This window comes from Martes martes (assembly GCF_963455335.1).
Source record: "Martes martes genome assembly, chromosome: 9".
NCBI lineage: Eukaryota > Metazoa > Chordata > Mammalia > Carnivora > Mustelidae > Martes > Martes martes.
Window position 1 is genome coordinate 64,228,655 of NC_137896.1, and position 23,175 is coordinate 64,251,829.

Consider the following 23,175-nt stretch of genomic DNA (forward strand, 5'->3'; position numbering starts at 1 on the left):
TTTTTGCCAAGGAAGGTGAGCAAATATAGGACTAAGTTTAAACATCCATCAGGAGTTATTTTTGAGGTGATTGCTTCTAAATGAGAGGCATTCGAAAATCTCACAGGTTTCTTTACAAGTAAATTCCACAGTCATGTATTTTGCTGGTGTCTGCTGATTAATTACGTTTCTGTGACACCATGAAAAGCCCCGGTGGTTGGTTTTGTGCAGCTGTGGAGGAAAGTAAAGCTAGGCCCAGTGACTTTGCCAGCTCTGTCAGGATAGCCGGGATTCGAGCAGAAGGAGCTGTTTTTTTTTTTCACTCTGGCAGTCACCACAGAAGAACAGCAGCCCCAGCCAGACCCATTTCTCCAGACTTCACGACGGGCGGTTTGGGTCCCTGCGGGGGTGTGGTGAAGTAGTGATACTTGATCTGTTGCCTCTGAAATAACAGATCCATTATTAGAGAAAGCATTTCCAGTCTCCACATCGGGACTTGTGTGCATTCTCCTACACAATTAGGCCTGTTTAGACCAAAAAAAAAAAAAAAGAAAGAAAAGTACTTACATATAGTAAAGTAATCACAATTTTTTTTTTTTAAAAATTCTCTACATAATTTGTTGTTGGTGACTGCAGATGCTTGACCCGGGAAAACTGCTAGCTCATTCCTGTTCAGGCTCTGATGATTCTGGATCTCTTTTGTCTTGGCCTCTTGCTGCTTCTCATTATTCGCCTCCCTATTTAACTCTCACTTAGACTTCTCATCGGCTGGAGAGGAAAAGAAGAAAAAGCTAAATCTCGTGGCTTTGAAAGAGTCACCCGTAGCTCTGGTGAAGGATACAATAGGGAAGGGAAGCAAACTGATTATTAAAATGGACTTTCCAAGTTCTCAGTGTGTTTATGCGTACTAGCTTTGCTCCGCCCACTGATTCCGCTTGATTGAGATGAGGAGACCGAAGGAGCTCTCTGAAATGCGTCCTCACACTCCTTGGCACTGGCTAAGGTCAGAGGAACTTGTCTGTGCCTTAGTCCTCTCTCTCTCCTGCAGCTTTGGACTCCTCACAGAGTGTTGTTGGTGTCATCACTGAGTGTGAACCACGACATGCTTACATGAGCCGTGCACACAAATACACACACGGTCATGTGTCGGCTGAATCTGTGGCCTTCGTTCTAAGTGGAGGCAACTAGAGGATGTGTCCTTCTCTGCCCAGTTCTCATACATCATGTCATGTCAGAGTGAGAGTAGCTTGTGTCTGTTTTGCTGCTTCCACTCCATGTCTTGGTGAAAAACTGCGGAAAAAAATCGAGATCGTTTATGGACATCACCATCCGTGTTTGCAAAGGCAAGCATCATTGTGGCCTGCTTCTTCGGCCAAGACTGTTCTGATAAACCCAACCCACAAACCAGTTTGGACTGTGAGACTGTTGATTTTTCCTCTGCAGTGAGACTTTGACTTGACAAGGTACATTTTTTTCATGTTAGACGGGTCACAGAGAGCAAGGTATTTGCCTTTCTTTGCTAAAATCACTTGATAGGCTGTTGGAACTAATAAGCTCTTGTATCAAATAAGTGTTTGGTCACTGAGTAGTCACCCTTGTTTGGAATTGTGCAGGGGGACCCAGAGCAGAGGTAGGGATGGAGGGCCTAGGTTTCCTGCCACTTGCTACGTCCTCCCAAACCAGCTTACTTCCTGTGTGGAGACCAGAGCCCCATTCTGCAGGTGTCTATTTCCTTTGAGGGGAATATTTTGAGGAAACCTAACAGGGAGGAACTGAACATTTAGGAAAAATATATTTTCACAGCAGGATGTTGCTTTTTTCTCCTTTTTGGTTTAGGTTTTTCATTTGTTACAAGCCTGCACAGACTCCAAGTACAGACTGAATACAGACTTTCAGCAGGAGCTGGCTGACGTTGCTGTCTGTACCAGAGCCAAACTCTGGCTGGCCAAGAGGTATGTTAAAACCCCACATGAGCAAGGAGTTATCAGGGGTTAGGAATACATTGGAGAATGGCTGTTTCTAGTTGTGGGAGTTTTAAAAAGTCATTGGCATGAGTTTTCTAAACTTATTGGAGTATTTATCTTTTTAGAACTTTGGGTTGTGGGAAAGAAAGAAAAATATTTTCTTGACAATTTTTCTGAAACGGCTGTATGGCTGGGGGACTTGTAATATGGCCTTTTATCGGTCCACCGATCAGCTTGTTTTTATTAATACCTGCCATGTGCCCAGCCCTGTGTCAAATATCATGGCGGTGAAAGGCAGTAACTGACTCAATCATGTGGTGCAAACTCTTAGGTGCCACGGCAATTCATAGATTAGAGATTGGGGTAAGACTTGAACAGGCACAGAGAGACCAGTAGAGCGTGAACAAGAAAAAGACATACAAGTTGCCCCCTTTCAGGAGAATAGCTTGAATAATCGAGGCAAAGGAGGGTGGATACATTTATTTTTTCATTCTCGCCGTTCTTCATTTATCCTAGAACTTAGGACATTTACTATGTGAAAGAGGGAATAAAAAGAATCTCTCATTCAAAACACAGGGAGTCCTCTTTGTAACAATATGGTCAAACCCATGTTGCAAGACTCTGATATTGGTTGGACATTGTTACTGCAAGGTCCTCTGTACGTTCCAGCACAAGAGGCCCATGGGCCACCACATTCCATGCCAGAGTATCTTGCGTTTGATTAGAAATCAATGTATTGATTGTCTAACATACCAGCCTTCTCGTTTTTCAAAAAATATCCCTTCACTCACTTTTGTTGGTTCCCCACCTTCTATGTGAAGGCAGGAAACAGGCAGTACAGGCCCACAAGTTACTGTAATCCAACAAAGTCTTGTCCAACACCAGCTACACACTGGCCTTTGTGTTAGGAGATGGAAGAGATGCAAAGAGAGAGGAAAAACTAGCTCTGGTTTCAAGGAACTCAAATCTAGGAGGTGAGAAAGATGTGTAGATAAATAATTTTCATCGCATATGGCAAGGGAAATAAAAAATGTGTGTAGTGAGCCCAGGAGTAGCCCAGAGGAGGGGCAGCAAAGGGCCTTCCAGAGATGAGCAGCATTTCGGCAAGTGGCCAGGGCAGGGAAGGCATTCTGGGCTCCGGTAATGTCAGCGGCAAAGATGTGGCTGTGTGACATGGCATGGCAAGTATGGAGAGCGATAAACAAGTCAGCTCTTCTGGAACCTTGTAGAAGGTACACGAGGCTGCGGAAATCCACAGAGACCACACAGTGAAAGCTCCTCAAGGAATCCTCTTGGTGAAAGGGAGCCATTGAAGGATTTCTCAGTGTGTGGGTATGTGAGTCTCCACATCTTGTCTAAGCACCTATAGTTCTGGACAGAGATACTGATGGGGAGAGTCTCTCGTGTGTGAAATGCCAGTAAAGTGATGGTTAACTCTCGTTTTTAGACCAGTCTGTGTTTTCTCTCTCTCATGTAGAGAGCAGGAGTTGACTGACCATAAACTGCTTCTCTGACTGAGCCTAGTATCATTGCCTTCTGTGTGGCTTTCAGGTAACTCCCTAGGCTGCCTTTCTTGGGAGAATAGGGAACTGTGATCGCATTTGTGCTTTCATCTGTTTATCAGTAGCCGGCCAGGTCCTCCTAGCTGTTGTGTCTAGGGATCAGGAAGTTGGGGCTCTCCAGGAACCATGCTATTGAATGAAATCTCTGCTTCTAGCCAGGCCCACCCCAAGACAGAATCCTAAATTTCCTGTTCTGCAAGTGCTGTATAGGCATTTCTGCCCCCTTAGCCTGCTGCCCCTTCATGGGTTTCATAGAAATTCAACCTCTACTGGCTTCTTGAGCCCATCCCTTCTTGTTGGACGGAAAGGAGGAGATGGTGTCACAGGCCAGCCCTCTGAATAGACCTTCGTGCTGTGGGGTCAGTGCCTGAAGATGGATGACCAAGCTGCCAGCGACCTCCTCTTCCACTGGAGGGGTCCTCCTGTCCTCTTTTAACTTTCCCTATGGTCCCTATTGCAATTTTCCTGTGAGGCTTTCAGCATCATCACTACCCCACCCCCAACACACACACACATCTTCTCTTATTTTTCTCCATGATTTTTTCAGCCCTAGAAAACAAAAGCATGAATCACCACAATTCACTGCGTTTCCACCTTCCTTGCCCAGAGTCCAGGAAAGCCACTTTTATGTTTCCAGTACAGTCCACTCTTTATGATTCAAGTGTGAACTTTATACTTTGTGGGTGGTCTGTAGGTGGTTCCTAACACCAGGCTTCCTCTTGCTCCCCACGCACTTTTACTGTGTTAATCAGGATGTGTTCAGAGCCTGAAATAAAGTTTGGGAGGAAAACACACTGGCAGAGCACCATCCCTTCCAAAGCCATGTATCAGTTTTTCTGTATTATCCACATCATTGACATGATAACCTTGAGGTTCTGAACAGGAAAGGAGAACACTGAATGTAAATGATGAAGTTTCAGCCTGTCCTGTGAGACACGCCTGCCTTGTCCCTGAGGTCCTTTGAGGTCGTTGCCCTGTGAGCACCTCCGTGCTCACATGAGCCCATTCTGGGTCCTGATGGGCCCTTCTTGAAGCCGACCACCGTTTCACATTATCACCTGCCTTTCCCATGAAAGACATTGCAATGTGGAATATTCGCAGTTCCACTGCTCAAGAGGCTCTTTATGTCCCTAGCAATTTACATATGAAAGACGAATAAATGTTCCTTTGTGCCTACTAAGGCTTTTCTGTATCTTTTGAGTATAAGCTATGAAACATTAATGTTACTGCCAAAAAAAAAAAGGAAAGCTAGTTTAAATTTTAGCACCGACACCTTTTTTCTTCTACAATTTATGTATTAGCCTGAGTTCCTTCAGTCCACTAAGTACATACACATTAGTGAGGGTGTCACTTATTTGTCTTTTTATTCCCAAAGAAAGTTTAAAAAAAAAAAAAGAAAGAAAGAAAAGTTCATTGGAGCCACTGGATAACCAATTTGGTTTTATAAATTTTGACCCTGAAATTGAGGGCACATAAAGACTTTTGTCATATATTTATGTTTTGACTTTGCAAGATTAATTGGGATTTATATGAGGTGGTTAAGCAATAGCCATGGAGTTGTGGGGAATTTTTGGTGATGAACGGCCAGCTGGCAACATGGCCTGAGTAGAGGCCTGGGCTTCTGCTCTTACAGGCCGCTTTTCATTCCAAGATGTCAAAACCTTTATGGAAGTCAGCTCGTTAATCCTTCACGTTCCTTCCTTCCCCTTTTGCCTCCAGGCCTCCCTCCTCCGTCCAGGTCAGTGTCTCTCTTACGGTGTGAGGACCATTCCCCAACTACTGAAGGAAAAGAAAGCCGACCCAGGCCACAAGTGGAGTACACATAGGGGTGGCTGGCGGGCCTGGAGAGGCTGGCTGCGGGCACCCCTTGAGGGCACTCAGCAGCGCCCTGGGGAGGCTAACGGCTGGCCCCAGCTCTGCGGGCCCAGCTGGACCACAGGCCTGGCCTAAATAGGAAGGATTTTCTGAAAGCCCTGTCAGAGAGGCCTAAGAGGAGAAAAGACTTATTATTTTGATCGAGAGTTGGAATTATTACTATATTGGGCTTAAAATTTTTCAGAAATCAATTTGGTTATAAAAGGAAGAGGTAGTGTGTGTGTGTTTCCCTTCAGACAAATGTGGTGAACTCACTGAACCGTCAGGCTCAGTGCAATGGATGACATGATGACTGGGAGGAAAAATGTGCCCTACGAAATGTTTTTTCACTTTTTTTTCCTTGGTCATGTGTAGCGTATGCTTATCATAGAAGGTTAGGCAAGTATGAAATTTGGAAAAGAAGAGACTGTCAGTCTGCTCTTACCAACATCCAGTGGAAGCTACTATTGTTAGTTCACGGTTTTCTATATATACTTACTTAATCTTTGCTCCTGGGCCTTTTTTTTTTTTTAACATAGTGGTATATGGTATAGCCACCATGGAAAATAGTATGGCATTTCTTCAAAAAATTAAACATAGCATTACCATATGACCTAGCAGTTCTACTTCTGGGTATAGACCCAAATGAATTGAAAGCAGAGTCTTGAAGAAATATTTGTACACCCGTGATTACAGCAGCATTATTCACAACAGCCAAAAGGAAGAAGTAACCTAAGTGTCCATTGATGGATGAAGGGATCAACAACGTGGTGTATATGGACAATGTATTATTCAGCCTTTACAAGGAAGGAAATCCTGATACAGGCTACAACATGGATGGACTTTGAGGACATCATGCTAAGTGCAAGAAGCCAGTCACAGAAAGACAAATACCGTATGATTCCACTTCTGTAAGATACCGACAGTGGTCACATTCATGGAGACAGAAAATAGAATGGTGGTTGCCAGGGGCTAGTGGAAAGGGAATGAGGAGATAGTGTTGAATGGGCCTAGAGTTGTACTTTCACAAGATGGAAAGAGTTCTGGAGTTTGTGACTCTGGGTATTGGCATTTATGAAGTGTCCAGATTGGCTGATGGTGAGTTTTTACTCCAGGCAGTAGTTCCTCATGCTGATGGCTGCATATTAGAATCATCTGGAGAAGTCTTAAAACCTGATGCCAGGTTCCACCTCCAGAATTTTTTAATTTTTTGGTTGAGAGCGTGACCCAAGTACTGGTAGTTATAAAACTCTCCAGGAGATTCTAAAATGCAATCAGATGGAGAACTACCGATGTGGTTTTGTGCATCCTTGTGTCTCCCATCACCTTGAGAAAGAAGATGAAGGGTGAGTGTTGAGTGAAATAGTAGTCGTGTTACAGGGCACCGGGACTTTTCTTCGGAGGCCACAGACTCATTCAAGAAAAATGGAATGACCATCCCTCCAGCCTGCTACCCAGGAGATACAGTTGTTAACACTTTCGTTCCACAGATGTGCCAGAATGAGGGGCCACGCCACTGTGTAGTTTCATATACAAGTGAATTTCCCAGATAGATTACTTTTTTTTTTTTTTTAAAGACTTTATTTATTCACTCGACAGACAGATCACAGGTAGGCAGAGAGGCAGGCAGAGAGAGAAGGGAGGAAGCAGGCTCCCCGCTGAGCACAGAGCCCGATGCGGGGCTCGATCCCAGGACGCCGGGACCATGACCCGAGCCGAAGGCAGCGGCCCCAACCCACTGAGCCACCCAGGCACCCCATCCAGATAGATTACTTAAAAGCTGCCTTAGCAAGATATTTTAACTTATGTCTGTTGTCCTGAGAAGTACCAGTACTGGTACTCTGGGGTGGTCTACTGTCTTGGAAGCTTACAGCTCGTTTTTGTTTTTTGAGGGGTAGCTTGAAGAGAATAGACTCGTATTTGTATCACTTCTTTCAACAAATACTTACTGAGCCCTGCTGTAAGCCAAGCTGTATTAAATACTGCAACTACCTATTAAAACCAAACTTTAGCATAGAGAGGGCAACAAAACAGAGTCTTGTCAAATGGAATCATGGACCTCGCACTTTAGAACTAGAAGGAATTCTGAAGTTGCTTGCAGTCCACTCCCATCCCCATGTATATGGGAAAGTGCTGCCCAGAGCAGTTGGGGAATTTGTTTGTTTTCACACAGCCTACCAGGGCAAAGGTAAGATCCTATGGACTTACTTCCCTGCTCCTTGTGGGGCTCCTTCTGCTACCCCCCCCCACCGCCCTGCCCTTGCCTCCATCTGTCCAGTATTTTTATGTCAAGGCTTTTGAATGTCAAAAGGTTAAGCATTTTCAAGAACAGTGCTCCTCAGACCTTAATGTGCATGTGAATCACCCCAGGAACTCCTTAACATGCAGACTCTCATTCAGTAGATCTGGGCTGGTGCCCAAGATCCTGCACTTCTGACTAGTTCTCGTGCAGTTCTGCTGCTGCTGGTTCCGGAACACAGTACGTATTCGGAGGGCCAGGGGTCACTGTGGTCATCAGGACCACGGCCCTTTGAGATACTCCCACCTTCACACCCTCGTTCTCAAAGGCTGGAGCTTGGGGACACAGGAAAAGGCTAAGACCACTAAAGGTGTCAGCCTGGAATTCTTTCCCCATCCCCCTGGGTTGCCCTGCATGGAGGGGCTGCATGGCCCCAGCACTTTCTATGGGGAGCCCACACTCCCTTGCCCGGCAGCCATCCCAGTGGCCTCAGTGCCGAGGGTAGGACCAGTGCTTGTTGACACACAGTATTATCATTTTGAAAATAACAGCCTGATATTATGGTGAGAAAAACAGGCTCTCAGGAATACAAGAACACATCCCAAGGTTATGAGGAAAGCAAGCTCGGGCAATAAATTTTTGAGTAAAACCATCCTGATGGGGAAAAGAAATGTTGGAGGGCACTAATGTTTGTTGAAGACCACCCTTTGTACCAGACCTAATGATTTGTTACCTCAAGTTGATTCTCACTTGCAAAAAGTTTCAGCTCTATGATCTCTCCCCTCTCCACTCCACATCAGTGCTCCTGACACCCCCCTTTTCCCTCCTCTGTGGACTCCTCGTCCACGTCTCCATCTCTCCAGTACACGGCCTCCAGCCACTTGTGCATCTCCTTCCCTGTCCACCACCTTGTCTGTACTCTCATCATTCTCCCTATTTTCTCTTTTAGTTCCTAGGCCCAACTAAGCAGACTGGTAAGCTCCTTGAAGGCCTTGGACTTAAATGTGTAAGGAAAATATGTTTCTAGAGCAGAGCTGGGACTGGCGTTTGTACAACAATCCCAGTCCTGCCCTGGGGGTGTGGGGATCTGTGGCCAGCTGCAGAAGTTCTGGTTTGGGACTCTGTTTTGCTTCACAGCTGAAGACAGCATCTATGTCCTAACCAGCAGATTGATTCCCACAAGTGCCTGCACCTCCCAGGCAGAAACACTGGGGTTTAGGTCTCCTTCCATTTTCCCACCGCTCCTTCGCCCTTCCCAAACCCCACACGCCTCCTGCGTCGCTCCCCTCCCTAAAGGGAGAAGGGTCCTCCTTTCGCAACTGCTTGAAATGAAGAGAGACCTCAGCCCTTTGCCGCAGCTGCAGGTTGCTGTTTCACTCCCATGCCCATAGAAAAGTGTCCAGTCAAGAAGAATTGTTAAAATATTCTGATGCTCATGTGGCATTTTAAGGCTATCATTTGTGGTCCCTTCCAAAACTGTAAGGGAGGCAAGTCTGAACAGGGATGGTTAGTTACATAGCAAGTTTCCAGGCATTGCTGGGGGTTGGATTTTTGCTTTTTTGGTTTGTTTCTTCTTCACTCTCTTTCTTTCTTTCTTTCTTTCTTTCTTTCTTTCTTTCTTTCTTTCTTTCTTTTTATATAAAAGTTTTCCAGTACTCCCCTCTCATCCCCTCTTTTTCAACATTGCTTTTCTTTCAACCCCCAGATTTTATGGGGGAGCGAGATTCCCATTAGGACCACTCTGAGTCCTTCAGCTTGGCCTCCTTCAAGTCTCCTTGTGCCTCATGCATATTTGAAAGATGAGAGAAATGAAGTTGGTGTCTTTCAGACCCAAGCTTGTTGACATTTGTCCGCTTCTCTTTCAGACTGCTCAGAAAAATTTAAGGTCAAGATATCTTGGGATCAGATCCTGTTTGTATTTTTTAAAAACAGAAAGAACCATTAAGTTAGTGCATTTCAACCCAAACCCATGGACAGGGTGCCAGACATTTTCTTCATTAGCTATTCCTTTTAAAAATATGTCAAGACTTGAAGGAATAAGGTGTCTGAGAAGAAGTGAAGCTTGAGAATATATGAGGTATTTCTTGTTGACAGGCTGGGCTTATGGAAACCAGTCAGGTAAAAGGAGTCACAAGAGATCGATATATGGAACTGAGCCTTTGAGCAAGGTGCCCAAGATCAAAGCTTCTTCCTATTACAGTGAAAAATAAAAATAAAAATAGTCCTTTCATGCAACTGCACATCAAGAATTCCACTGCCAACTGCTGGTGCTTTCTACTTTTTAAATATAGAAACCTGCAGACCTAACCTGGAAATGGCAATTAATTTGATAAAGGACTCAGAAATGTCTGTTTGCCCCACTTGTAGCTGTTGGCTTATGGAGGTATTGCTGTTGGAAGATTTGGGCAATGCTGTCATTGCCCGGCTTGCAAAGGACCGCAGGCTTTAAGTGTCCTCAACACATTTTCGTAATATTGTGTAAAACACTAACATAGTGGCTTATTTTTTTTCCTTTAGCATGTAACATGTTCCATCTTTTGGATAAGTCAACACATGGATCCATTCCCAAGGAATTGGAGCCAGTTCAGTTTCACAAATAGTACAAAGCAGTGTCGTAGACACAGTGGAGAATAGAGAGATGAATGATATGGTCTCTGTTTCAAAAACCACGTAAATAAGACAGGTATGGATTTAATTAACTGTAAACAAGAATCTGGTCAATTCTGAAATGAGGTCAGGGTGTGTTACAGGAGCTGGCTTATGGGGTCGGGCTGCCGAAGGAAGTCTTCTAGGAGGACGGAAACATCTTTAAAGGCTGGACGAGATGGAATTATTAGATAAGGTTAATTTTCTTAGATTGGAGAATGACTGAGTTTAGACTGATAGAAAGCCTGTGTTGCTAAATAAATTGTGAAGGTCTCATTGCCCAAGTACAAAGGAAGGAATCTTAGCACGGCGTTCAACATCGTGGGAACCACTTTAGGCATTTATCATGGAGTCTCTATTGTCAGAGCTTAGTGATGGTTTAGTCTAGTTGAAAAGAGAGCTTATCCATGTGAAACAACCAACGGTGACGTCCATGAAGAAGCTGTAATTCTGTAGTACGTAGAATGAGTACAAGAACTCAGGGAAGAATGTGGACTGGAATAGTCAGGTAAGGCTTTGCTTTCTCAGAGAGTTAAATATTCGAGATGGGTCCTGGGGCATTGGTGTGATTTGGAAACACCAAATGTGGTGGGAAAAGAGTGTGTCAGGATTGTAGACAGCATGTGCAAGGACACACTGAAGGGAATGCCTGGGATATATTGGGTGCCTGTGAGGGCAGAGGGCCGCAGGAGACATGCTATGTTTTGGAGAGCGGTATAAGACTTGATAAGAGACCAGTTGTGGCAGGCCTTAAATGTTAGCCAGAGGAATTTGGATTTGATCCAAGAGTTAAAAGGAAGTCAGTAAGCTCAGGCTTATACTGGTAAGTACACTGCTGTCTCCATGCACACAAGATACACTGAGGAGTGTATTAAATCTTTGCAGCCCTTCCCAGTGATCAACACAATTTCCAGCCCCTCCTGGTGGTAAGCAAAAGCTCGCCAGTAACCATCAACCAGATCTCTGTCCCTTGGAAGCCCCTGTTCCCTGCCTGGGCAGCTGGTGAGGGGAGTAGAGATGCTGCTTGTGTTCATTTTAAACCGCCTGCCTGTTGTCTTCTCAACAGTGCCAAGAGGACCACTGAGCCACAGAATTTACAGCAGGAAGGGAATTTAGAGATCATCTAGTCCCGTGGAATCCTTTCTTCAAATAGAAGCTTAAGAGAAAGTTCAAGGGGCGCGTGGGTGGCTCAGGGTTAGGCCTCTGCCTTCAGCTCAGATCATGATCCCAGGGTCCTGGGATCAAGCATGGGCTCTCTGCTCAGCAGGGAGCCTGCTTCCCCCTCTCTCTCTGCCTGTCTCTCTGCCTACTTGTGATTTTTGTCTGTCAAATAAAATCTTAAAAAAAAAAAAAAAGAGGAAGTTCAACATGTTGAAGATAGTAGGGCTGACACACGAGGTGCAAGCTGGGATAGGGGCCTGGGGACCCACCCGCATGGCCCCTCACCCACTGGGGGCCCTGAAAGGGACGAAGAGGAGCATCCTGACTTCCTATTTCAAAATAGGAATCTAATCCAAACCAGTATTTGTAGATAAGGAATTAGGCACAAGAGGGCAGGTGACTTCTTCCCACTTGACAGATGTGGCTGACTCTGGAGGTGGCCCAAGTTGGGCATAAATAGCAAATTTGCTTTTTGCCTCTTGATCCACTTCCTTCTTCTACTATGGCCTGATCATCCTCGTAGCAAATCCTGCCACCCCATGCCCGTGGGCTGTCCCAGCACCCTCTCTCGGGAACTGCCCTCCTTGGACAGGAACACACGCTCTATACCTTCTTGCCATCCAACGTTTAGCTATTCAAAGTCCTCTCGCCTTAGAAATCTATTCTCAGTTAGCTGACTGCCACTGCCACTTGATCTGACCAGCGACTCATGCTAACATCTTACTAAGTTCCAACATGTAAACAAGTTAATTCTCCTGGATCATACAGCTGTTTTTCAGTAGTGATCTTTGGAGACAGTACTCTTAACTGGTGTCAGCAACTCTGAAGGCAGGCTTTTGGGCAAGGCATAGACCTGACCAGAGTGCTTCTTTTTGCCTCAGTTGGCCTCCTGCTTGTGTGCCCTCATACTGAGCTGGCTCAGCCATGGTACGTTTGTCCCTTGTGGCCAGACTTCTGCCATCTCCCGAGGGCTTTGGGGGTCTGTGGACTGGTCTTATGTAAATGGACCAAAGGAGCAGCTTTAAGAAGAACCCTCCAGAGCCCCCACTCTCTTTCCTTCCTCCCTCTCAGCTGCCTGCGATACCCAGGCTTCTTTGGTGATAGGACTGGCCTACACACCTCTGGAAATAACACTTTCCCATGCGGTATCAGGATTTTACTCCAGGGCTGCCCGCCTGAACCCAAAGGCCCTGTGTTTCTGGGTGACCAGAGGAGGGGCACTTTGAGAGCGACTTGGCAGATGGAAAAGCCTCTGACCTGTGTATGCGTCCTGCTGGAGTTGAGGAGAGGCAGAGGTTAGCAGGTCTGGGTTCAGCTGTAGCCAACCCTGTGGGGCCAGCCGTTTCTTTGGGACTCCGTTTTTATGTGTAAAGTGGGACCCTGTAAAATGACGGGCAAGGAAAACCAATGTGGGCAAGGAAGGACTTGGTGTGAAACGAGTGTGAAAGTATAGGAGAGCTAAACAAACAGAGGAAATATCCACTGTCAGATGATTAAGTCTTTATCAACATCATCAGCCATGTTGAAAACAGGCCATTATGTTGGCCCTCGCAGGAACAGCTGTGCTCTGAGCCTCACTTTTCACCAGACTGGCTGCAGGACACAACACCAGGGCATGTGGCCACAAACCAAAATACTCTCATTGTTTGGCACCGAGTCTCATTTTGCATCTGATTGTGTTTGGGACACAGAGATACAATTTGTCAAGAAAACCTTGAATCTATTCTTGGTTTTTGCCCTAATCCTGGGTGGGTCACTTGAGCTACATAAGCTACTTTGTTGACTTGTAAAAAATGGGAATAATAATGCCTATTTTTCTTCCCTCTTAAGAATTTTATAAAGATAAGGTAGGCATATTTTTTTAAGACAAAACTTTTCATAAAAGAAAGTTGATATTATTATCATCAGTATTACTATTCTTGCCAGGGCTAATTTCCAAGTGTGTGCTTTGCCAAGTTCACATTCGCACGGTTGTGTTGACTGTGGCTGTTGGAAATTCTCACCTTGTGATCTGCATACAGACGTCTCATGCAGCTTCCAGAAGTTTTCATTCGCCTCACTTATTTATCCTTTTTTTATAATACTGGGGAGAAAGTGGGGTTTGAAAAGAAAGGGGACTTCTGTTAGCATTTTATATAATAACTGAAGCTATATATCCTCCAAGCCCCAAACTGTACAATAAAAGTTTTCTTGGATACTACTTTTCTCCCATAATTCCTAGCACATAGCTTATTAAGTTATTAACCAGCAATTTCTCTGGCAGCATATTAAACTTTACTTTTAAACAAGTCACAGAGGGGGGGAAACATGCATCTCTCATAAAAGGAATAAAAAACATACACCCTCTAAAACGATTTCCCCAGGCTTTGAACAAATCCCAAGCCCCACACAAGGTCTCTTTTTCCTCATTCTCTGCACATAACTTGAGTGTTAGTACATTAATGAGAAAAAGATGCCTAATAGAAAGATGGAAAAATATGAGGGCCTCTGGGGGGTGGGGGAGGCTCCCTGGGGGTCCTCTGAAAAGGCAGGTGAACCTTAATGTTGGGAAAAGGCAAAACCTTGGCCTTGAGGTTGTGGGTTTCCTCTTGAGCAGCGGTTTTGCCAGGGAAGCCAAGGCAGCCATGGCCTGGACCCTGACCTGCCAAGTGCCCTGGTGTTGTCTACACACCGTCTGGGCCTCACCGAGTCCCTCCTAGAACCCTAGTAAGGTGGCTGGGCCCTGTTTTCACAGATTCCATTCCCCGGAACAAAAGCTGCTTTTCTAGGGGAAGCCCCATGTGCTCTGTAGGCATGGTGGGGACGCTTGGTCCCTTTGTGGACAGACTCACAGCTCCTGGTCTCTTGCTTTGGCCATAGGCAACTCAGTCAATTCCCTATAAACTGGTCAACCACCAGAGCAGGGCACAAAGATGGCTCCACTTTAAAAGGAAAATTCAAGGAGGAGTACTACGGGGCAGCTTCTGCGTGTGGGTGTGAGTATAAACACTTGCAAAGCTCCAGACCAAGGAAGGCTGGATGGAAGTTGGAGCATACCATAAAAATGCAGCTCTGCCGTCACACCCCCTCAGGGGAGGGCAAGGTAAATGAGCAGTCCTGGGTAGCCAGCCAGACCCCGCATGCCGCTGCCAGCTGGCCTGCAGCGCAGAGCTAAATTCTGGATGTTACAGTGGGGGAAAATCACTTGTTTAAAAATATATATTCTGCAATTCATGACCATTTGGCATCTTGGTTTAAACAAATCCCCTATTGTTGCTCCAAGAATGCCATGTGATGGTTGCTTGGCTGGGGGCTGTGGTAAAAAATGGAAATCAGAAGGGAGAGAGGGGTTCTTTTTTATTTAATTTACACTTCCACATTTACATAACTTAATGTGGCCTGCATCAAAGAAGTACCTCCTGGCTCCTAACCCGCAAGAGCTCTTCCTTTCGTATCCAAATGTGAAGAGAGGCGACTCTGGTTCTGTGGGCAGCTACCATTGCAGAGACGGGAACTGCCTGGGTTTGCAAAGATGGCCGTCGGGATCTCGGGGAGATGTTGACCTCAAGGGAGGTCAACAAAATACCGTGTCGAGCCGGCCATTCAGATTGCCCTCGGAGGCTGTTTTCTGATGGTTAGTCAGGGAAGGTTTTCCTAGAGGACAGGCTCTGAAATGAACTTTCAATAAAGGACATGGTGTGGCTGGACATGTGCCAAGTCTGGGGTTTGTGGCAGAAAATGGGAACATGTTCTAGACCGTTTTCCCCCTCTCCCTCTCCCACCACCTTCCCTCTCTCATTCTTCTTCTCTTGCCCCTTCCCCCACTTCTTACCTGTCTTCTCTTCCCTTGCTCCCCACCTACTTTCCTTCTCTTTTTCTGGTTTTCTTCTTAACAGCCTATTCTGGGTCTGGTGGTAGTCCCTGGGATATTACTTTATTAACTCCACTGCTGGCTCCCTGGTACGAGGCTATTAGTGCTTTTTGCTCAGTGACATGGTTGAGAACAGAAGTGGTCCGAGTCGGAGTGAGCCTGGTCGAGGACAGGATTAGAGCCCCTGCTAGGACTCGAGCTCCCCAGTCATTCTCAGCCATCAAGCTCGTCAGCGGCACCTGTTTGATTTCCTGGTCTTCATTGGTCCCTGCATGTAGCAAGCATGTTTTCAACATCGTATCTGCTTTACGGAGCTCTCCTGACTGGATTCCTTCTTTCCCTTTACTGGCTAAATCCTTCGGTGTCTCCAGACCCCTCCTCCATGACATTCCCTCTCACTGTTTTTTGTACATTTTGTTTTTCTCCATGTACACTCTCCAGCATACACATACAAAACAAGGCCGTAGGCTTTGCAAAGCCAGAACGTTCTCCCTCTCCCTCCTGTTCTGTCCCAAGTAGGATGTTCCCCCATGGTGCTCAGTAAAGGTGTTTAGCTTAATAAAGTTAAGCCATGAGTCTAATTAGGCTTCTGGGGGAGTAGTTCCCTGGGGATTAGAGAGACCTCCGACCCTGACTCTGTTGAAGTCCAGATACAGTCTCTTGACTTAGAGACCTTAACAGACACTAGCTGCCTAAAACCACAACAGCTGTTTCCAGCCCTCTGAAGTCGGCAGTGAATGCTTCTGGAAGGATATAGTGTGTCTAGAGTGAACTCTCTGACCCTTCTAGGGAGCCCACCAACACTTCACACTCTAGTGCGTGGGGATCCTAGCTTTCCTGTATGGATTGGGCTGGTGGAGTCCCACTGGTGGCTTCAGCCCTTTGGAGCTTTTGAACTCTTAAAGGTCACTCTGAAGCTCTCCCTTTGGGTGTTTCACTCATCCGCTGTCATTTCCTGTTGTCGTTCCCCTCCCACGTCCCCTTTGCACTTCTCATTATTTTCCAGATGTGTCATGTGCCCTGCTCTTTGGACATGCTGCTGCTTCTGCTGGGGTCACTCTGCCCATGTTCTGTATCCCACACTCCTCACTCTCCAGCTCTTTGCCAAGTCACTTCCTGACTTGGCAGGTCCCTCTTCAACCATGCTTAATTTTTAGCCTGTCAGACCCCTCCTTTGGGCCGCCCCTCATACTCTAATATGATTGGTTGCATGTTTCTCCTGCTAACTTGGTGGCTTTCAAGATTTTTTGACAGCCACTCGAAACAAATATTTTACATATGACCTAATGTGTGTGTGCCGTCTGTGTGTATATATGTACACACATGTGAAATCTTGCCCAGTTTGGAATGGTGATACTATCTCTATAAGATATGAACAGTCTATAAGAAAAAGTGCAATAGGGGAACTTACTCAAGTTGTAGCACATTTAATTTCAGGAATGTTTGCTTTTAGCATATCCACCATCACTTTGGATACCAAGCATAGCCCTGTTAATACCATTCAGTATAGAGCAGGCTGGCTTATTACCTGGAAAAGAAAAAGAAAGGAGTTAGAACAAATCTACCAATGTTTTTACTTAAGACTATTGCGTTTCATAAATTATTTGCCTCTAACAAGATAATTTTTTTAAAATAATTTATTAAAGATAATTTATTAAAAATTGATCCCGGGCAAGGACTTTATAGCAAGAAGTAAAGGAAACAATGCTTCCCTTTACCACTTTGATACCTCTGATTATATTTTCCTCCTCCCTCCCACCTTCCCTTCCTCTCTACCTCCCTCTCTCTGCCTTCTTTTCCTCCTCTGCTCCCTCCCTCCTTTGTGGCCCCAGATCCTCTGTGTTCCCCACCACCACCCCCTCCTCCTCTCCTTCCCCTCCATTCCTTTCTCTCTGTTATGCTGGTCACCACTCACTAGTTGTTTCATAGTCAACAAAATGGGTCATAACCTGTGGTTTGAAAAACACTATTCAGGACTCTAAGTTCCTTGAGGGCAGTGACTATGTCACTGAATCATTTTATCTTCATATTTCTAAACTCTGGCACTATTCCTAGCTCTCAGTAGCCTCTCAGTAAATGTTTTCCGAATGAATGGGCCTCAGTTAAGCAGCTCTACAGCCACTGGGATTCCGGAAGGGACGGGAGAAGTGAATAATTTATCACAGACTTCCCAGGAACTCCTGCTGTCCTCCAGACACTAGGGCCATTGTGGATGTGTCTGGGAAGCCCTGCTCTCTGCCCTGCCTTCACCCTCCTCCCAGTTTCCAGGAGAGAGGGCAGGAGGTTTAATGAAGTTCAGAGATTTCCCAAGGCAGCAGTGGATTTATCAGGTTCTCAGGTGGACATTTGTCAAGGGACAAATGTTTAAAAAAATATGGAAGAAAGCAAGATTCTTAACAAGCCCTTTGTTTGATTTTATATGTGTAAACGTTGTCCTCCTAATACCTGAATCCTTGCTGCTCCTTCTATGGCCGTGGTTCTGCCGTTTTTCAGCCCGTCTGTTAGACCCTGACCACTTTGGACTTTTTTTTTCTTTGAACACTCTAGATCTCTATTATACTGTGCCCCATGCCAGGATTTTTCCATTCGGGGGTAGGAAAAAAAAATTCCCAAGCCCACCAAAACCCTGTGGGTTGGTTTCCTGTCCAGCTGGCATGCTGTTCCCCAGGATTTTATTCCCCTCATCAAAGTGGCTTGACAGACCAAGAACAAACCTCTGGCTCACCCTGAACTCACAGTGTACCATTTCCAAGTCCGAGCAAACATCAAGTAATGGTGGGAGAGAAAGAAAGAGAACAAAATGATTTTCCTGACCTAGAAGCCAGTTTAGAGTGAGGCCCAACTCTGACTCCAGACAGGGTGGTTATGTGGCTGTGGCCATGGCTCTGGCTGTGGCCGTCCTTGAGGATAGAGCCATGAACAGTGGGCTCCAAGCCAGGATTTCTGTCTTGGTTGGTCTCAAAGGAGAAGCCACAGATGGAGTTCTTTATGGCCCCAGATCCTCTGTTTCCTGGACTCAAGAGCAGCAGCCCTCGAGGGAGCATCCCACAATCTCCTTGACTGCATCAGACTTAGCCCAGAGCCTCTCCATTATGGGGGTAGTCACAGTGGGCCTCAGAGTGTCCCAGGAGGCCAGCAAGGTCACCAGCCTGTGCCAGATCCAAAAAAAGATGCAGAACCCTTCAGCCAGGCAGGGGGCTCTTAAGATTGCCAACCTTTCCTTGACTGATTTAGAAATCCTAAAAAATATACTAACTTAGCTACCAATCTTATGGAAACTAGGCTCCTCCTCAGAGTTGACAGTCAAACCAGCTTCCCCCAAATTTCCCTTTATGGTTCTGTATGGCTCTACCAATAGGAGGACATCCAGGGTGAGAGGCTATGACTCTGAGGCCACATGGGAGCAGACAGTGCATTTTTACGCTAAGAAGCACCCAGTTAGCATGAGGCGGCCCATCTCCTAAAGGCCCGGCCTGCCTTCTTCCTGTTCCTGCTTTTCAGCACATTCTCTCATCTTCCCCTCCTGATCTCCCTAGGTCCGTAGACAGGCCAGACTGATTCCTTCCCATATCTATTGCCCCCTCTCAAAACGCCCTTCCCTATCAACTTTGTCTGGCTACAATCTTCCCATTGTTCACGGCCCAGTTGGAATTACATCTTCATAAACCTTTCCCATCGCTCCAGTCCCACCTGATGTTCTTTCTCTTCACTCCTTACATCCTGTCCCAAAGTCTGCCCTTATTTTTGTCTCCATAACTGCATAGAATTCTCTGAGGTCAGAAATCATCTCATGGACCTCATTTCCCAGCACTTAGCTCAGAGCTGGGTGCTCAGGGGATTCCGTGTGCTCTCCGCAGGCCACTTACTCAGCCCTGTGCTGGATAGCTGACAGTTCGTGAACCCCGCAGCACTGGCTTTTCTCGCATTCTTGCTTGAGTGGCCCTTTCTTTGGGCCACTAATTTCTAATTACCTGTTACACAGTGGTAATGCCAGAATTGCAAATTATATCATTAAAGAAGTTTTCGTAAACTGTGGACCTTTCATAGGGAGTAGACAGATAAGGACGGGGAGTTAGGGTTGTGAGACCTGGGGAAAACGAGGTAGAAATGAAAGATAAGGGTAGGTTTGGGAAGAAAAATTCCAAATAGATGAAAGTTTTAAGCAACAACAACAAAATGGAATTATAATTATATATATATATATATGTGTGTGTGTGTATATATATACACACACATATATATAAAAATTACAATTATATATATATAATTTTTTACAATTATATATAATTATATATTTACATTTACATATAATTTACATTTACATATAATTTACAAATTTTTATATACATATACATAAAATCTTGAAGAAGGTATAGACTTTGTAAGCATGATATAAAATCCAGGAGACACAAATAAAAATACCAGTATATTTGGCTGCATTGAACTAAACATTTTTGACTTGTAAAAAATATATAAAGTTAAAAGACAAATGATAAACTGCAAAAATATTAAAAACAAATAAATAAAAAGGGCGGCTGGGTGGCTCAGTCATTAAGCGTCTGCTTTTGGCTCAGGTCATGATCCCAGGGTCCTGGATTTGAGCCCTGCAATGGGCTCCCTGCTCTGTGGGAAGTCTGCTTCTCCCTCTCCCACTCCCCCTGCTTGTGTACCCTCTCTCACTGTGTCTCTCTCTGTCAAATAAATAAAATCTTTTATAAATAAATAATAAAAAATAGACTGCAAAAATATTTGTAGCACATGTGACAAAGATTAGATTTCCTTAATATACAGAGAGCTCCCACAAATCAATAAGAAAAAGACCCAAAAACGTTAATGGACAGGGGAACTGAATACATTTCACAGAGAAGGAAATTGAGGTATCTTTTTTGAAAAGCATATGAAGTGATGATCAACCTCACTTATAACAAAATAATTACAACATAAAAATGATGAGATATTGTTTTTCACTTATCATTTTGGTAAAAGTCAAAAAGTTTAATAGTACACTGTGTTGGTCAGGTTGTGGGAGACTGGAATTCTTTGGCATGCTGTTTGTGAAAGTGTATTATCTCTTTGGAGAGCGTCTTGTTAAAAACAATCATAATTTTAGATTTGCAAATACCCTGATCTGTCTATCCAGCTTCTAGGAGTTTCTCCCCTGAGTACTCATTTAGATGCACAAAACTGATGTATATATACATTCTTTATTGTTTTTAGCTAAGTATCTTAAATAATCTGAATTCTTTCAAAAGGGGATTAGTACCTTCGTGGCATGGAACAGTCTACAACCTTTGAAAGAGAGGCAGATCTCTGTTTTTAATGGCATGATGTCGAAAACGTGTAAGTGAGAAAAAGTAATGCCTAGAACTTAGTATATAGTAAACTACTCTTTGTGTGAAAATAAGCAAGTGGGTAGCTATAGAGAGATGCTTGTAAATGAACAGAATGAATCTGGAAGGCCATACTGAGAAGTAGTAATAGTAGTGGCCTCAGGGAACAGAAGGCGAGCAGAGGGCAGTGGATGGAAGAGAACTCCATTCTCACTGCATGCCCTTTTGTACTGACTTATTTTTATACCATGTGCACATGTTACCTATTTTTTAAAGCTTATTTTAAAAAAAATAGCTAGGTGCAGGTATGAAATTAGGCCAAACGTGAGGTATGTGTATAAACTAGGAGTTATGGTGGGGTAGGAGTCGAAGCAAGCGACTAGAGAGGAAGCAAGTTAACAGGACAGAAATGAGGCGGGTCAGCAAGAGAGAGACCTGGACACATGGCAGTTTTGTGTTTTCTTTTAAGTCAAAAGTATCTGATTTCCTTTTCATACGAGAGCATATGCTGGCCCTAGATATGGTCAGTTCAGGATAGAATAGGGATAAACTTAAGGGAAATGGTAATAAGACTGTTCAGATGCAGGGAATGAGGAGGATGGGTTTAAGGGTCAAGTAAATGGAATGTCAGCGGCCAGGACATTTGTGCCATTCCCTCATCTTAGGCTGGAAGCAGAGAGGGCTGGAGCGAACACCTGACGGGGCGTCTGCTGTGACCCATAAGTGAGGCGGGCATTCCACTTGTGCCACATCGGAAGTCACCGTGACTCACCATGCCGTGATTAGGGTTTCCATTGTCCCAATCAGGAATAGGACTCAGGTCACAGAAATAAGCGGCAAAGCCAAGATTCAAATCCAATATGTCCCTTCTCTTTTTACTACTTGTCCTCTTTTACTACGTGCACATCAGGGAGGGTGGGACCCTTTTCAGTCAGTCCGTGTGACCCGAGGCTCAGAGCCAGGGGGACCTTCAGCACTGTTTTCCAAAGAAAGTCTTCATTCTTCCTTTTTTATCCAGACCCCTAAATCCAAAACCACTTACTTTTTCCAGCATGCGGTTCAAAGAGTAAAGTGAACTCCATTTATTGAAAAAAGAAAACTTGCGCTTATTGGGAAAGGAATGTCTGTCTCGGGGCCTGTTAGCACTCCTGTGTGTTTGGTTTTCAACTGGTTCTTTTAAGTCTGTAGATACGGTTTGTCCTACGCCAGTGCAATTCTCTTTCTCCAGAATGCTCAGTCAGTGACACTCGTAACCCAAGATCACCTCCACCTCCCCAGATCTGTCCACTAAAGAGGAAAAATAATAGAATATTAACTCCCCCCACCAATCTCCTCGTTTTCAAATAACTGGGATAGGATACCGGGTTTTGTTTGTTTGCAGTTTGTTTTATTTGGAACCAGAGCATAGAGTTTTATCTGTTTTTGTGCATGCGTATCCCCAACCTCCACCTTGTGCTCTAGGATTTCATTTCCTCATTTGACTTACTGACGTGTTTCTACTATTGGCGATTATCTGTCTTTTTTAGCATTGGCCATAACTCCCTAAGCCTCATGATACACCTTTTTCTCATCTGTGACCCAGACCTCAGGGAGAGAAAAATACCAGCTTATCTCCTGTTCTTTACCTTTCTAGGCGAAATCCGTGTTTGGTGACCAGAGCTGTCTATATTGACATTCTCTTCCTGTTGCCTCGCTGCCTTGACAAGCCCACGAAAGGCACCCAGCCAGGTATGATTCATAGTTATATCATATTTTGGAATGATTATGGATCTCTGAACTACAGGTGGGGCTTTGAGTGGGTCTGCCACACACTCTCCCCAGCTTCTACTTTTGTAAAACTAACCACACATCAGAATTCAGCACGGTGTCGTACAGTTCCTTCATACACACTTTTCAAGGAAACGTAGCCTTGTTTAGTTGGAAGTTTGCCATTTATTTTCTGTTTCGTCGTTCAGGAGGGAGTTTGGACTCTTGAGTACTCAAATACCCTCTTGTGTTTCAGAGACCTTGGCTTTTTCCTCTTCCTTTCATTTTCTTTAAAATTCAAAGAAAGCAGAGAGTCCATCCTGCTCCATTCTGCGGAGCTAACTGAACTGGGCTCATGTGATCCTGGAGTCTGGATACTGGAGACTCAGTCCCAAATCCACCCTCACTGCCTTAAGCTCTGACTTGAGATTCGTTTCTTGGTCATATATGTTTCCGGTATGGGCCGCCAGATCCATATATAACTGTTCTATTTTAATGATGATTCACACAGTGTTTTTATTATTAACATATAATGTATTATTTGTTTCAGGGGTACAGGTTTGTGATTCATCAGTCTTACACAATTCACAGCACTCACCATAGCACATACCCTCCCCAATGTCCATCACCCAGCCACCCTATCCCTCCCCCCCACCCCCCAGCAACCCTCAGTTTGTTTCCTGAGATTAAGAGTCTCTTATGGTTTGTCTCCCTCCTGATCCTATCTTGTTTCATTTTTTCCCTCCTTTCCCCCCACAAACCCCCACCCTGCCTCTCAAATTCCTCATATCAGAGAGATCATATGATAATTGTCCTTCTCTGATTGACTTATTTCCTCAGCATA

The 23,175-nt window shown here is 44.8% G+C and overlaps 1 protein-coding gene across 1 annotated transcript in view; it reads left to right on the plus strand.

Moving 5' to 3' along the window:
* Positions 1-23,175, plus strand: part of THADA (THADA armadillo repeat containing) — a gene marked incomplete at its 5' end in the record, with an annotated part of 322,555 nt that overhangs the window by 219,672 nt on the left and 79,708 nt on the right. The window contains 2 exons of the mRNA XM_080813492.1: positions 1,816-1,931; positions 22,219-22,313. Coding sequence (XP_080669618.1) covers positions 1,816-1,931; positions 22,219-22,313 — 211 coding nt within the window. The remainder of the gene's footprint in view (positions 1-1,815; positions 1,932-22,218; positions 22,314-23,175) is intronic.